The sequence below is a fragment of the Macaca fascicularis genome, chromosome 6 (genome assembly GCF_037993035.2).
Source record: "Macaca fascicularis isolate 582-1 chromosome 6, T2T-MFA8v1.1".
In the NCBI taxonomy this organism is placed as follows: Eukaryota; Metazoa; Chordata; class Mammalia; order Primates; family Cercopithecidae; genus Macaca; species Macaca fascicularis.
In genome coordinates this window covers 77,889,431-77,904,372 of record NC_088380.1, presented here as the reverse complement: position 1 = coordinate 77,904,372, position 14,942 = coordinate 77,889,431, and the positions used below count along the sequence as shown (strand labels likewise).

Genomic DNA, 14,942 nt, shown 5'->3' with positions numbered 1-14,942 from the left:
AAAGTTGTCTCTTTACAGAGACAATAACCATCATTTCACAAAATCATTATAAAGAGCAAATGAGATCATGATTTCAAATCTGCTTTTGAATGGCATGAAGTGCCATATAATATTGCACTATTAATTCACCCAAAGGTGAACATTCCAAACAAGGAGGAGTGTAATTGTCACTCTTCAACTTAAGTGGAGGCAAAGAAAGTTTGGAAACCAGTCTCTGGGGTAGGCAAACTACAGCCACCTGTTTTTATAAAGTTCACTGCAACACAGCTAAACTCATTATTTACATATTGTCTATGGCTGCTTTGCAAGCTACAATGACAGAGTTGACTAGTTGTAACAAAGATCTGATGGCTTGCAAAAACTAAAATATTTACTATAGGACCCTTTAAGGAAAAGTTTGCCACCCCCTAAGATAGATGGTCATATTCTTCTTAGGCAAACATAAATCGATGGTACTCAGCTGAACATTCCACATTTTAAGCAAACCTTAAGAACAAAATCTGCATGGCTGGATGGAGAGAAGACAGTCCCCAGATTCTGATACATGGAGAGTGATGCTTCCTTTCCTTTGCTGAAGCTGGATTATTACCTCATCAGTCACTGTGACTGATGGCAGCAAGCCTCATCCTTCAGTTATGTTTGGTATATAAATTTCCCCTCCAAACCCAAGCCTTAGTCTCTTTGAGAGTAGTCACATCATACTAGAGGTCAAACATGTAGCCGATAGATCACGTGTGTATGTATATCTGTGCATGTATTATTTTTTCATTTTTAAAGCTAAGGATGGCCAGGGCCAGGCCTAACCTCTGAGGCTCTTTGGAGCATTCATACCATGTGGACTCCCACACTTCAGCAGCTTGTCCAAACTAAACTGGAACCTGGGGTGGAGATGAACAGGCAGCCGCATGGCTGGCTGGCTGCCTCTGAATCCACCCACCTGCTGGTTTGCTCTCCTGCTGTGTCTTAGGCTCTGTGTGCTGAGGCGGGATGGCCCTGGCCCAGTTGGCTCACATAGCCAACCTGCCCCCAGAGAAATATGCAATCAGGAAGTTGGCAGTAAGCACTCCTGGCTCACCAGGCTCTACAAGCGAATGTCATGTTTCCTTTTCCTGGTATAAAATCTGCAAAAGGCTAAAGTCAATCATCTCCACTTGTCGATGAGAAAGATGAAAATTAAGCCCTTGAGCCCAATACTTTATATTTTTGTCATGATATAGATTACCAAGAGCAAGCAATATTATAGTTTCCTTTAAAACATCACCTAATGTGATAATCGCGATTCTAGAAGAAAGAGTTGCCAGATGATTCCCTCAGTTTGATTTCCTCAAACTCCTATATATCTCTGGATAATAATTTGATGTTGTAATTAACGTCCTCAACCCTTCAGCTTTGTTTTCATTTAAGCAATCCAAAATAAAGGCACATAATGTCCCTCCCAATCAGAGAGTACTCACAATTCCCAAAGCCCCTTAGTTAAGGTCTAGGCTTGGAAATACAACTATAAGTAGGAAATGAACCTATAGACTCAATATTTTCTGCTCTAGTTTCACTAAGTAGGAAGTGGATTCAATATGTCCTGCCTTAATTTCTATGTGTTGAACTAGGCTTGATAACAAACATCAATATCTATCAATATACAGATATAAATATTCATCACAATTTTACTATCATGTAATTATTATTATTTTTTTTACAAAGTTCAATTCACTTCCCTTACCAAGTCAAAAAACTAACAATGTTATAGTTCAACTTTGGGGTGTGTGTGTGTGTGTGTGTGTGTGTGTATGTGTGTATATATATATATTTTTTTTAATTAAGGCTTTCATGATACCTAAAACTATGGTAAGGAGAAAAATCATCATTTTGTCCCCTGTTAAGAGCTGAACTGTGTCCCCCCAAAATTCACATGTTGAGGTCCTACCCCCCACCCCCCGGGTAGCTCAGAATGTATTTGGAGATAGAGCTTTAAAGAATAAAGTTAACTGAGGTCATTACAGTGGGCCCTAATCCAATATCACTGATATCCTTATAAAGAGAGATTGGAGCACAGACAGGCACAGGGGGAAGACCAGGTGAAGACACAGGAAGAAGATGGCCATCCATCTGCAAGCCAAGGACAGAGACCTCAGAAGAAACCAATATTGCCAACACCTTGATCTCTAATTCTAGCCTCCAGAAATGAAGAAATAAATTTCTGTTGTCTAAGCCCCCTAGCTTGTGGTACTTCGTTATGGCAACCATGGTCGACAAATACATTCCCCCTCTTCAAATACACTCACAACATAGAAGTTTATGGTGTCTAATACCAGTTTCAATTTCTGGGAAAATTGCCTTAAGTTCTTTGGGCAAAGCTTCTCTCCACATAGATTACACAAGTAAGACATCAATTTCTGAATTATGAAATATTTCAAAGCATGAGAAATTATCATCCTCTCACTTCTTAAGACTGTTATTTAAATACTAAGTATGGCATGGGTTTTCATTTGGAAATTTTCTATTTTCTTGCCTTACATAAAAAACTTGTCATTGAAAGTTTAACACAGCTGTCTTTACAAAAAAATTATCAAGATGAGGTATTCTAAATACAATGCTTTGAATTTTGAAAATAGTTTTCTTGGCAGCAAATTCTAATATGTAGTAAAAGGAAAGAGAACTCAAACTTAATAAAGTTACTTTTTTTCCCAGTATCTGTATCATTAACATAAAATTTGGCTTGACTTAAATTTTATCAAATGCATAACAAAATCATAATGATTTAACTGAATTGAAGAGAACTTCTGGGAAACCTGCAAATATTGAGGTATACAGAAAAATATAACTGAAAAGGGAGATTAAGATTTCAGATTTTTATACCATAAAATGTTTTCTCTGTTAATGAAAAAGGCAACACATATATAGTTCAATATATAGTTCTAAAATGCATTCAATATATAGTTCTAAAATGTTAACGCTAGGAGATAGAAAGTCACAAGAATAAAATGTTGGGGGTTTTTGTTGTTTTTGTTTTCTGTTTTTGCCTTTCAGAGTAATGCTGTTGAGCATCTCATAGGGCCGATTACATAGCAATTGTCCCACAGAGACTATTGTTTAAGGAAATTCAAATATTCTGTAGTCTTGGCTGGTGTCCCACAGAGGAGTACAGAAAAAGTTCTTAAACCAACCATCTCTTCCACTACAAATAAAATACCAATTTGGATTTAATGTTTGAACATCCAAGAATTTTGTTCATGAAATAACTTCCAAAACTAGAAAGTTCTTTAAAGTGCTATCTTAAAAAATATTTACAGATAACATGGGGTATTAGGCAACATTAGAGAAACAAAATATTTTTAAGAAAATGTCCCGTATGGGAAAAAAGTAAAGCTAAAGAGTATTTATGATACTGAAGACGTTCAGGCCCCATGCAAGAGTTGGCCACAGCAATCCAAAACATTTAGAAATATTTTCCAAATGCTGCTATTAAAGAGGGAAGGAGGGGAGGGAATAAAAACAATAAAAACAAAAACCTGGTCCTTAATCATGAACATCCCACTAGGCATTACAAAAGGATTAGGTTAGTTCTATATCTAAACCAACTTCCTTAAAAAGTACAACTCATAGCTGGGTGTGGTGGCTCAAGCCTGTAATCCCAGCACTTTGGGAGGCTGAAACAGTCTGATCGCTTGAGTCCTGGAGTTCAAGACCAGCCTGGGCAATATGGGGAAACCCCATCTCTATAAAAAAGCCAAAAATTAGCTGGGCATAGTGCAAGTCTGTAGTCCTAGCTACTCAGGAGGCTGAAGTGGGAGGAACCACTTGAGCCCACGAGGTGGAAGTTGCAGTGAGCCAAAATCACGCCACTATACTCCAACCTGGGCGACAGACTGAGACTCTCAATCTCAAAAAAAAAAAAAAAAAGTAAAACTCAAAACAGCTTTCTAGAAATTAGTAATTTAGGCCGGGCATGGTGGCTCAAGCCTGTAATTCCAGCACTTTGGGAGGCCAAGGCGGGTGGATTGCTTGACATCAGGAGTTCAAGACCAGCCTGGACAACCTGGCAAAACTCTATCTCTACTAAAAATACAAAAATTAGCCAGGTGTGATGGCGGGCACCTGTAATCCCAGCTACTCAGGAGGCTGAGGCAGGAGAATCACCTGAACTTGGGAGGTGGAGGTTGCAGTGAGCCAAGATGTTACCACTGCACTCCAGCCTGGGCGACAGAGAGAGACGCTCCTTCTCAAAAAAAAAAAAAAAAAAGTAATTAAGAACGTAGAGTGTAATGATTGACAGCATGGGCTGTAAAGTCAATCTTCCCAGGTTCAATTCCTGGCTCTGCCATTTACTAGGTGTGTGACCTGGACAAGTTACTTGGCCTTTCTGTATCCCAGCTGCCCCTCTCAAACGACAGAACCATCTCAGTGGGTTGTTGGGAGTATTAAATGAGTTTCTCCATGTAAAACCTTAGCACGGTGCCTGAAATTTGATGTGTCATATAAATACTCGTGGCAGGGGTGGGGGTAGAGCAATTCAGAAACCAATCACAATTAGAACACAAAAATGTCTGCTGAGGCTGTACTGAACAAACCAACAGAAATTCCTATCTAGGCGGTATCTAAACACATTGGAGAATTGTATTTATATACAATTTTTCCCATCAGCTTTACTATTCCAGAAATTCACATTTTCACTGATCTGAGCTGCTCCTCTACCCACAGTACCAGACTAGGCAAAAGAGCAAACCATTCTTTAAGGTGTTACCTAAAACAGCTGACCTTAAGGTCTAACAATGAAAGAGTGACTGAAGACTGAATGAAATCATGGTTAAGTGCACATTTAGCAAAAATACCAGCCCACAACATTATAGGCAAATTATGTTAGATTGTGGTGAACTATGGAGGTCCTCAGTAGTGGTCACTGATGGCCACTCACCCAGATTCAGTAGCAAAACACAGAAGAGGGGACAACAACACTGTGTGGTCCTTGGTTCTGCCACATCAACTGTCACCAACCAGCACACCCTGGAGCCTACTTCTTCCTGTCCAGCCCCCCGCAGTCACTGTCCCCCAAGGTCATGTGTGGCAAGCACCCATGAAGCCCAGCTAAGGCCATCACCAGCGGCTGATGTTGTGTTAGTGTCAATGATAAAAGCTGTGAAAGCTCTGCAGTGGTTTGAATAATTTTATCTAGCCTTGACCACTCTTTTAAGTATATATATCCAATTTTCATTCTACTTTATTATCACCTCCTATTCTCTGACTTTCTTTTCTCTCCTCTAGAAATTGCTTATCATGAAGTAAACAAACTTAAAGAAGGTTTTTTGACTAGTTGCAAAACTCCAGTGGTGAACAGTACACACAGCATTTCTGATGTAATCCCTACTTATATAAACCAGGACGTTCCTGAGAGATTTAAGCCAAAGTTGATTTTCCTCTCTCCTGTCAATGTCCTGAGTGTCCTTGGCCTACTCTGGACATACAATTTCTTAAGCATAAGTACATTTCTCAGCATTTCCTTTGGCTCTAATTCCTTACATGTGGATAGACTGGTTTTGTATATAATCACTGTTTATTTCCTTAGTACATTTTCTATCTACTGCAAGTATGCTGCCAAATGGTTTAAAAAGTTTTTACTTTGAAGCACAAGTCAATAGAAAAAGATGGGAGATACACAAAAAGTAAAAGAGACAAGCTTCTTTTAAACAAAAGCTGAATGTGGTTTAACTCAAACTGAGTTTTGGAATTATACCAAAGCCAGTATGTAAAACCATGCTGACAAAAACACAGGAAGCACTGTAAATAGCAGGTTAATGGATCAACACAGCAAAGCAATATGTGCTTAGAAAAAGCATTCTGCAATGTGCTCTCTATTGTAGTAAAGTTGCAAGATAATATATTAAAGAAGTTACATTTTCTAAATTTTGCTTGACCTTTTATTTAGTCTGAACTATTCCATCATATTTTTTCTTTATCTAAAGAATATTTGAAACAATACTTTAAAAAACTATTTCATTCTCTCCTATATGCTGACAAGAAATAAGAATGTTACCACAGTGACTTAAGTAATGTAAAGAATTAGTCACCAGTAAGAATCAACATCTTTTGGATCAGTAATAAATCAACTTATAAGCAGTGTCAGAATTATTACTCTTGAATTGGGGGAAGCCAAATACCTTCTTTTTTGTTGCTGAAAAATTATCCTCCAACTGACAATCTAAGAATATATATTAAGCATAGAAACAAATCTGTATCCAGTTCTGAAGACTTCTATACTACTGCTTGTTTTATGTTTCTGAAACATTTTGCTGTGGGTGATTTATTTCATATCCATGTGGCCAGCCATTTGTTTATTCTATTGCATACCATCTGTTTTTCAGTAGAGAGGTTTCAAGTTCTTCTCATTCCCTACCTCATGTCCCACAGAAAACAATTTATAATAGACATAGATTTAAATCATTCGGATTCATGTAGAGATGGTAACACGAGCTGCCTTTCATTTATACTTGGCAAATGCTTTAATGGGATTAGCAAATTGTGTTATTATGAGGTACTTATGGAGAGACAACACCTTTTTTTTTTTTTTTTTTTCTTTTTTTTTACAATGACAAATGATGTTAACAGTTTCATTTTGGGTGTTTAACAGCAGTACAGAAGATTTCACTAATGTTACAGGAAATTGCCCTGATAAAGTGCCACTACCAACCCTGTTGGTATCTTTTATTTCTGAGTGTCAACGTAGGTGTTTCAGGATGTAGTGGGGTCCACAATAGTGGGGAGTAAATACCAAGTTGCTTTACTTTTAAGAGGACATTATCATTTTAACCCACCCTGTCTGGTTCTTACATGTTGTGAGCATTCGCTAAGCCCTATGACCATAGTCTCACTTGTCTAGGTAACTTACAAGCAAAGGCCGTCCCCAGACTTCTCCAAAGAAAAGTGAATGCCGCAAACTCCAGCTCATCAGTACCAATTTATTCCCATGCTAGGGAGGACTTTGATGCACTCTACACAAGAGCCAACCGTTCAGAGGGACAACTTCTTGTTCAAACTATACAGATGACATTTAAAGTGTTAATTACCATTTTTACAAGGATCCTTGCTGCTTTCGTGGAAAGGAAGTATCTGATGGCTGGACCCAGCGGCGGCTGTCCACAGTTCGTGACTGACATTCGAAGGCTGAGAAGGGTCCATCTTGAGGTCTACTTGATTTTCACTAGTCCTTACCAAGTCAGAAGGAGATCGAGTTGTGGGGTAAGTGGCATCCTGATGTATAACTGATGGATTCGGTGTGTTGAAAGTGTTAAATGACATTTGTACTAAAGCTTCATTGATGAAGAATGAGTTTTCATGACACAAACTCTCAGATCGATTAAGTTCCATTACCTATGGAAAGAAACAGAGGAAAAGTACAATAATTTTTCTAACTTATACAAGTTTCATAAAGTATTTATTCCTGAGAGAATCTTAGGAATCAAGATTTCAGTAAAAGTAAGGTCAAGATTACCACTTCTTTTCTGCCCCCGCCCCATCCTCTTTTAATGAGCTAGTACCAAAAACTTCAATTTGCTATGCATGGCATGTCTTTAACAACAACAAAAAAAAAGAGTGGCGTTCTATGACATTAAAGTGTTTCCACTTTATTTTAATCAGAGAAAGCAGCATTTTTTACTTTTGCTAAATAAAAAAGTTGAAAACATATCCATATATACATGAGGAGTTAGCAATAAACATAATTTAGCCAACTTAAAAGGAAAAACAGATTGCAACAGAGATCTTGTAAGCTTATCAACTTCTACAACTTCATGCACTATCAATAAAAAAAATACATGCTCATAACACAGGAAAATAAACTCCTGGGACCAATGGAATTGTCAAGCATGGTTAGAAAAGATGCAAATAAATAACTCTTACTAGTGAAATGGATTTTGAATTTACTATATCAAATTTACAAAGAGAGAATAAGCTCGGCATAACAGAATAGTATTATACTTGCTAAATTCAGTGCCTATAGTATTTATTAATAGTTAGTTGATCTTCTAAAAGCTACTTCTACATAGAACTCTTAAGACAGATCATATAAAGACAGTCCTTCAAATACTGGGAAAGAGCAAGCTCACGGTGAGTGTGACTCCAGGACAAACCCACTTGGGCCTTTCTAGGACAACTAGATTCTATGTTTGTTCCTTAGGTAAGGGCATCTCAGGCAGAGTGCAGTGATCCCATAGGACCTGGGCCCTTACACTGTCCATTTTTTTTGAAACGGAGTTTCACTCTTGTCACCCAGGCTGGAGTGCAATGGCGCAATCTCGGCTCAATGCAACCTCCGCCTCATGGGTTCAAGCGATTCTTCTGCCTCGGCCTCCTGAGTAGCTGGGATTACAAGCGCCCCCCCACCAAGCCCAGCTAATTTTTGTATTTTTAGTAGACACCAGGTTTCACCATGTTGGCCAGGCTGGTTTCGAACTCCCAATCTCAGGTGATCTGCCCGCCTCGGCCTCCCAAAGTGCTGGGATTACAGGCGTGAGCCACCGCGCTTGGCCCACACCATCCATATTTTAAGTCAACATGGATATGTACTGTCTCTGAAAGCTTCCCGCTTCGGCTACCTACAAATTGAGAAATCCTCATGAGGTCTTACACAAAAACCAAAATGACAGATGTGTGGTTAGTGTCCTAGGAACCCCCAGGCCCAGCCCTGTCTTTGAGAGGCTGCCTCACAGCACCCTAGAAGGTCCATACCTCGGGGCCACCTGGAAGGAACACTGCGGGCAGGCTCCTCTGCCGGCCGTGCTTCCAGTGGCTCAGCAGGCTCTGCTGGGCCTGCATCCTCGCCCGCTCCCTCTCCACCAGGCGCTGGCCCTCCCTCAGCCGCTCCAGGCTGTGCTGATACTCCTGGAGCTGGAGGTCCAGCTCCCCACGGCTCCGCAGCAGCAGCTCCTCCTGCGACTGGCACTCCCGCTCCCGCTCCTGCAGCCAGCTCTCCTTGGCCGCCTGCGCCCGCTGCTGCTGGTCACACCTGCGGAGCCAGCGCCGCTGCTCCTGCTGGAGCTGGTGCTGGAGCTGATGCACGTTGGCCAGCTCCTCATGCTGCCTGTCCGCGTCGCGGGACTTCTGGTCCTGCAAAGGGCCGCCTCGGAGGACAGAGTGGCCGAGAGACAGGCCCTCCTGCTGCTGGAGAACCAGCCTGTGGATCTCAATGTGGCTGTCCTGAATGGTCAAGGCGGCCTGTCAGAGCAGACAGAGGAAAAATAATCAAACACAGGCTTCCATTGTTATTGTTTACGCTTTCCGCTGGAACTACCTCGAAACACAAAACGCAGGCCCGAACTCATTTCTCTTAATATTTCTGGTCTTTTCCTAAGTTACCTCCAAAGGCAAGATTTGTGGCATTCCACAGAGGCTTGTCTACATATGTCCTAGGGGTATGACCTATGAATTCATAGAGAAAAGAAACAAAGCCCTAAAGCAGTATCATCCTCTCCTATGGAAAGGTAATTTGGTGCTGGTTGTTGGGTGATAGTTAAGCGAGTCTCCCGAATACGAACTCGGCATGTAAATTCACAAGGCTGTGCATTCCTGTTCTACATCTCACTCTCTTGCTGAGGTCTCCCTAGTCAATCGTTCATGAGAACTTAAGAATCCACATAAACCTAGTAGTATCCTTTCTTTGAGTCCCAAACCAGAAATTACTTGAGCTACATTGCATTACAAAGACATAAAAATAAAAATCAACTATTTGGAGACTTTTGGTAAATAATGTTTTTATAACATAATGCCTGAGAATAGCAGTTAATACCATTTTTAGGAGATACATAAGTGGCTAAAGCTAGTCTCATTACTGTTACATCTTTGTATTATAGCAGGAAGGTCATGCACACAAAAACTAAGCTGAAATTTATTTGTTTAATAGATCGCTAACAGGAGGCTGAAATGATGAAGGGAAAATAGATACTCTAAAGCCCAGAGGACATTACCAACCAGATTAAAAAAACATTTTGAGTTACGGTATCTGCCTATGAAAAGTTTGGCAACATCACAGGAAATAATTACCAAGATTTGGAAGGATTCCACAAAACCAAAAAGATCTCTGTGAATGCCCTTGGAAGCTTTTAATTTTAAAAGTTCCCATTTAGAGTGCAAAGCAGTACAGAAGGGACAAATTGCAAATGGACACATACTGGGTATGTGTGTATGTTTTGACTCCATATGAGAAATCATTACTCTCCTAGGGATAAATTCACATTTTTCCTTCCTCAGAATTTTTTAAACTGTCCATATAACAGATGTTGGGAAGATGGGGATTTGACCATAAGTTCTTTGTCAGCTCAGCAGTTTCCTATACTTTTGAAAGTTAAAGAACTAAGGTATATTTTAAATTCATACTTGTCTTGGAATACGACTCAAAAATGTATTCACTGGGGCCTTTTGAAAGAAAATTCATATTTTTAAATTTGGAAATTAATCTTTAAAATTTCAGACACATGACTAGTTAGTGGCTTTTGGGAGTTGTTATAAATAAAACAATGATTATCATTCAGAATAGGTATTAATTACTATGATCTTTAAATATGAAATAATGAGCATGCAATAAACCACTTAGGACTCTGTTGATCTGGCTAAATAAAATTGTAGCCTTTACATCACCACTTAACTCTAATAAATCCTAAGGGACAGTATGGTAAGACAAACAAAAATCCAATACTTTCTAGGTCAAAACTACCACAACAACGCTCACGTAAGGGTTACAGTTATAGTAATTAAGTGCTGCTGTGAGGTACTCTTCATGTCTATCTAACATTTGGGATAAGGCCATTCTTTTCCCTTGTATAGAGGTGGAATCTGAAGATTGGATATTCATCTAAATTTAAATATTCATTTAAAGCTAAATGAATAATCTTCACACTTAAAGTTTACATTTATATTTAGGACAGAGAACAGCACTTGCTTTTCAAGTTTAGGGAAATTCCCAATTCACTCGCTTAACTTTACTTTGCTAGAATATCTGTGTCTTTTCCTTTTTGCCCTGTCTATGCCTCATTTATAACTCTATTTTCCTAATACAGGGATCAAATTTCATTCCACCTGATTCAAAATTGTTTATATAAAAACTTCAGTCACATATAAGACATTCAGCTTCAAAAAAGACGACTGTGCCATGAACAGAAATCTTTCAAAGCCCATGGCCTTGGACCAGCTCAGAAGCTCTGGTTAGGTTAGGAGAATTCACTGTAGACTTTGATATTTCCCATGTTGCTTTAACCTAATGTGTTGCAAAAATTAGGTCATTCAGGTGATCAAGCTTTTCTGGACCTTGAATCTACACAGAGCTGCACTCAGGGTTGAAAAGAAGACACATGACCTGTGAGTGTTTTCATCAGGCAACACCAGCCAGAATGCTCAATGTTTTCATCCCCCAAGTTAATGGCTGCTGCTCAAACTGTATCCCTTCTCAGCTGACATTTAAAATAAAGATTATTTGTCTTACATGATACATTGATTTCTAAGAACATCAACCCCAGAACCGCACCTCTAGCCCAAGACACTAAAAGCATTCTCACTAAATCTTGAGCAAGACAAAGAGCTTGCTATCACCACTATTATTTAACACATTTTTAAAAGTCCTAGCCTAAGCAGTAAGCCAAGAAAATGAAATTCATGTAATTATTGACAAATAGCCATAATATCATTATTTTCTAATTTTTATTTTCTACCTGGAATACTTCAAAAAATCAATGGAAAAACTATTAAAATGAAAAATAAAGTTCAATGAGTTGGCCAGTTACAATATAAGTACCCCAAATCAATACTTTTATTTATATTAGCAACAACCATTGGGGACACAAAATGAAAAAAAAAAATGTATTCATAATAGCAGTAAAGAGAACTATGAATAAACTTAGTGAAAAAAATGTATATATACACACACATCATACTATATGAAGACAATTACAAAGCTCTCCAGCAAATCATAAAATAAGAGATGACTGACCAATGTTCTTATATGAGTAAGTGATTAAGGTAAAGGTGTTGATTCTCTCCAATTTAATTCAAAAATGTAATGAAATTTTAATTTAATGGCATTGGTAAGAGATAAGAAACTTGTTTAAGAGCTCTTGTGGGGCTGGGCGCAGTGACTCAGATCTGTAATCCCAGAACTTTGGGAGGCCAAGGCAGGTAGATCACTTTGAGCCCAGGAGTTGGAGACCAGCCTGGGCAACATGGTGAAACCCTGTCTCTACTAAAAATAGAAAAACTCGCCAGGTTTGGCGGCACATGCCTATAGTCTCAGCTCCTTGGGAGGCTGAGGCGGGAGGATGGCTTCAGCCCGGGAGACGGAGGTTGCAGTGAGTTGAGATCGTGCCACTGCACTCCAGCCTGGGTAACAGAGCCAGACCCTGTCTCAAAAAACTAAATAAATAAAAAATAAGAGCTCTTGTGGAAGAATATATAAATATGCATAGAAAAATAAGATTAGCACTGTCATATACTCAAATGTAATCCAAGGCTTTAACAATTCAGATTTTGGTCCTAGAGCAAGAATAAAAGGTCATAAGAGAAAGAAGTCCTGATGGAGTCAAAATCTAAATAACTAAACACTGAATGCAGCATGCCTTTATATTTTCTGCTGAGAACTTAGGCTTCATTTTATTTTCTTTTAAATTCAACAAGATATGAAGCATGAATGAATAATAAACCAGTGAGGGAAAAATGTTTTGTCTCAGTAGTAGTCAAAGAAGTACAAATAAAATAATCAGATACCCTAATCCATCTTCAAATGGAAGAGAAAAAGAGAGAATGTTGGTTGATTTGATTATTTTGGCAAAGTCTATTGAAAACCTAAACAAAATGATTCTTCTTATTTATCCTAAGGAAACGGTCAGATGTATTCAAAGAGATGAGTACACAAGGATGTCCTCTACAGTGTTGTTAATAATACAAAAGTGTAAACAATAAGGGATTGAATAAACCCCACAGACTTGAATTTAATATATACTCATTAAAAAGTATGCTACAGAACAATAATTGATGACAGAGAAAGTTACATGTTACAGAAGAGTGCATAGGAAACAATTCTAAAATCGAGCTTTATATACCAACATGATAATTTTAATTCTCTTTGTAGAATCAGAAATAATTTTCTTTCATTTACTTGTATTCTCAAATTTTTCTACAAATTTCTCAACAATCCAAACATTGCATGCATGTATATCCTTTTGAGATATATTTTAATGAGTAAATTAAGCCATCGGACACACTGAGCCTCTTTCTTGTGCATGGTCTAAGCTAGTGGTCTCCAACCTTTCTGGCAGCAGGGACCTGTTTTGTGGAAGACAGTTTTTTTTTTTAATGGATGGGGTGCGGTGTGGTGAGAATGGTTTCAGGATGAAACTGTACCACCTCAGATCATCAGGCATTAGATTCTCATAAAGAGTGGGCAACCTACATCCCTAAATTGCATGCGCAGTTCACAATAGGGTTCACGCTCCTAGGAGAGTCTAATGCCACCACTGATCTCACAGCAGGCGGAGCTCAGGTGGTACGGCTCACTTGCCCCTGGCGCACCTCCTGCTGTGCATCCTAGACGGGTACCACTCTGCACCTAGGGGTTTGGAGACCCCAGCCTAAGGGATCATCCCACCATTTAATCCTAAATGCAAGCATGATTTTTTTTTAAATGTCTCCTTTTCCTTGAAAGACAGTAAGCCATTTGAGAGCAGGCTGTGTGGCTCATTTGCCTTTGTGTGCTCAGCCCTCAGCATACTCAGCACAGAGACGGGCACCGCGTGTTCATCCCCTCAACATTAATAAATTTATAAATGTTGAGTGGATGAACAAACAAAAGAGTAAAGCAACATATGAATTACTTAACTACTCTAAAGGCTGATGGCCACATGGAGAAGTCAAAGTTGTTTAGGTGTGAATTTAGGTTTTCATCAGAAAATGTGAAGTCATGCTATACTCACCTAAGAGTTTCATTGTAAATGTCAAGCCAGATCATATTCATCAATATTTTTTAAAGATATGAACTGTTTTATTATTTCAGAGAAGAATGGTATAAAATGTAGTCATGGTGTTGCCTCTGATTACAAAACCATGTGAGTCCAACACATTATACTTAGAAGGTTGCCATTCTTTTAAGATCATTCCCTACCTCTCACTTTTTCTCATTTTTAAAGTCTGGGAATCATCAAAGAGAATTGCATTAAGAGAAACATTCACAAGGTCAAAGATTAGAGGAGGGTAGTTACCTGAAGGCTATATAAGAGACGGGTTAAATTCTGTATGGCTTGTATAATCTGAAAAACAAAATCATAAGTGTCAAATTCTTGAAAAAACTTTCGTTCTTCACAAATAAAGGCTGGTGATACATTTAAGGTATGTGCAGCTCACCTCTGACTGTGAAGAACCTGGAAAATTTCTACATTCCACCTAAAATACATAAAAAAAACAAGAAAATGAATAACCATTCTACTTTTGAAAAGCTGCCCTGTAGTGTCCCAAAATGTATGACTTGGGTAAATCACTTTGCTGTCTCTCAACTTGATTACCTCATCTATACCGACTCAGTTTCCTCCCAGAAATAAAAGCCTATAGAATTAAACAAACACTTGACAAGAGCGTCCTTCACGCAAAGTTGATGTTTGAGATACATGGCAATTTTCACCCAATCACCCCTTAAAACAACAAGGGATGACAGTAAGAACACCCTGAAAACTCAAGTGGCAACATTTACCTTGTGCAAACCACAATGTGAATTGAGTTCTCTGTGCTCGGATTGCGGTTGTCTTTTGGGTCAGGCTGACCTTTTATATTCTAGAGGCCAGATTGGAAGTTATATCATGTCTGGCCTCAACTCCTTTCCTCAGTATTTGAGATTCATGATATCAAAATATACAGCAGTTGGGAAAAAAAAAAAAAAAAAAAAAAAACAGACTCAGACCCTGGCCATAGGGGCATGCTTAGCT

The 14,942-nt window shown here is 38.8% G+C and overlaps 1 protein-coding gene across 4 annotated transcripts in view; it reads right to left on the bottom strand.

Moving 5' to 3' along the window:
- The window catches only part of ARHGEF28 (Rho guanine nucleotide exchange factor 28), a 311,888-nt gene that overhangs the window by 23,531 nt on the left and 273,415 nt on the right, over nucleotides 1-14,942 (bottom strand). For 3 of the 4 annotated variants that reach the window (XM_005557142.5, XM_005557143.5, XM_005557144.5), the window contains 4 exons: nucleotides 14,368-14,406; nucleotides 14,226-14,273; nucleotides 8,716-9,201; nucleotides 7,056-7,359 (listed from right to left, as the gene is read on the bottom strand). In XM_005557142.5, coding sequence (XP_005557199.3) covers nucleotides 7,056-7,359; nucleotides 8,716-9,201; nucleotides 14,226-14,273; nucleotides 14,368-14,406 — 877 coding nt within the window. Of the gene's footprint in view, nucleotides 1-6,459; nucleotides 6,467-7,055; nucleotides 7,360-8,715; nucleotides 9,202-14,225; nucleotides 14,274-14,367; nucleotides 14,407-14,942 lie in introns of all 4 variants that reach the window. The other variant, XM_015451604.4, reaches the window with a different exon arrangement.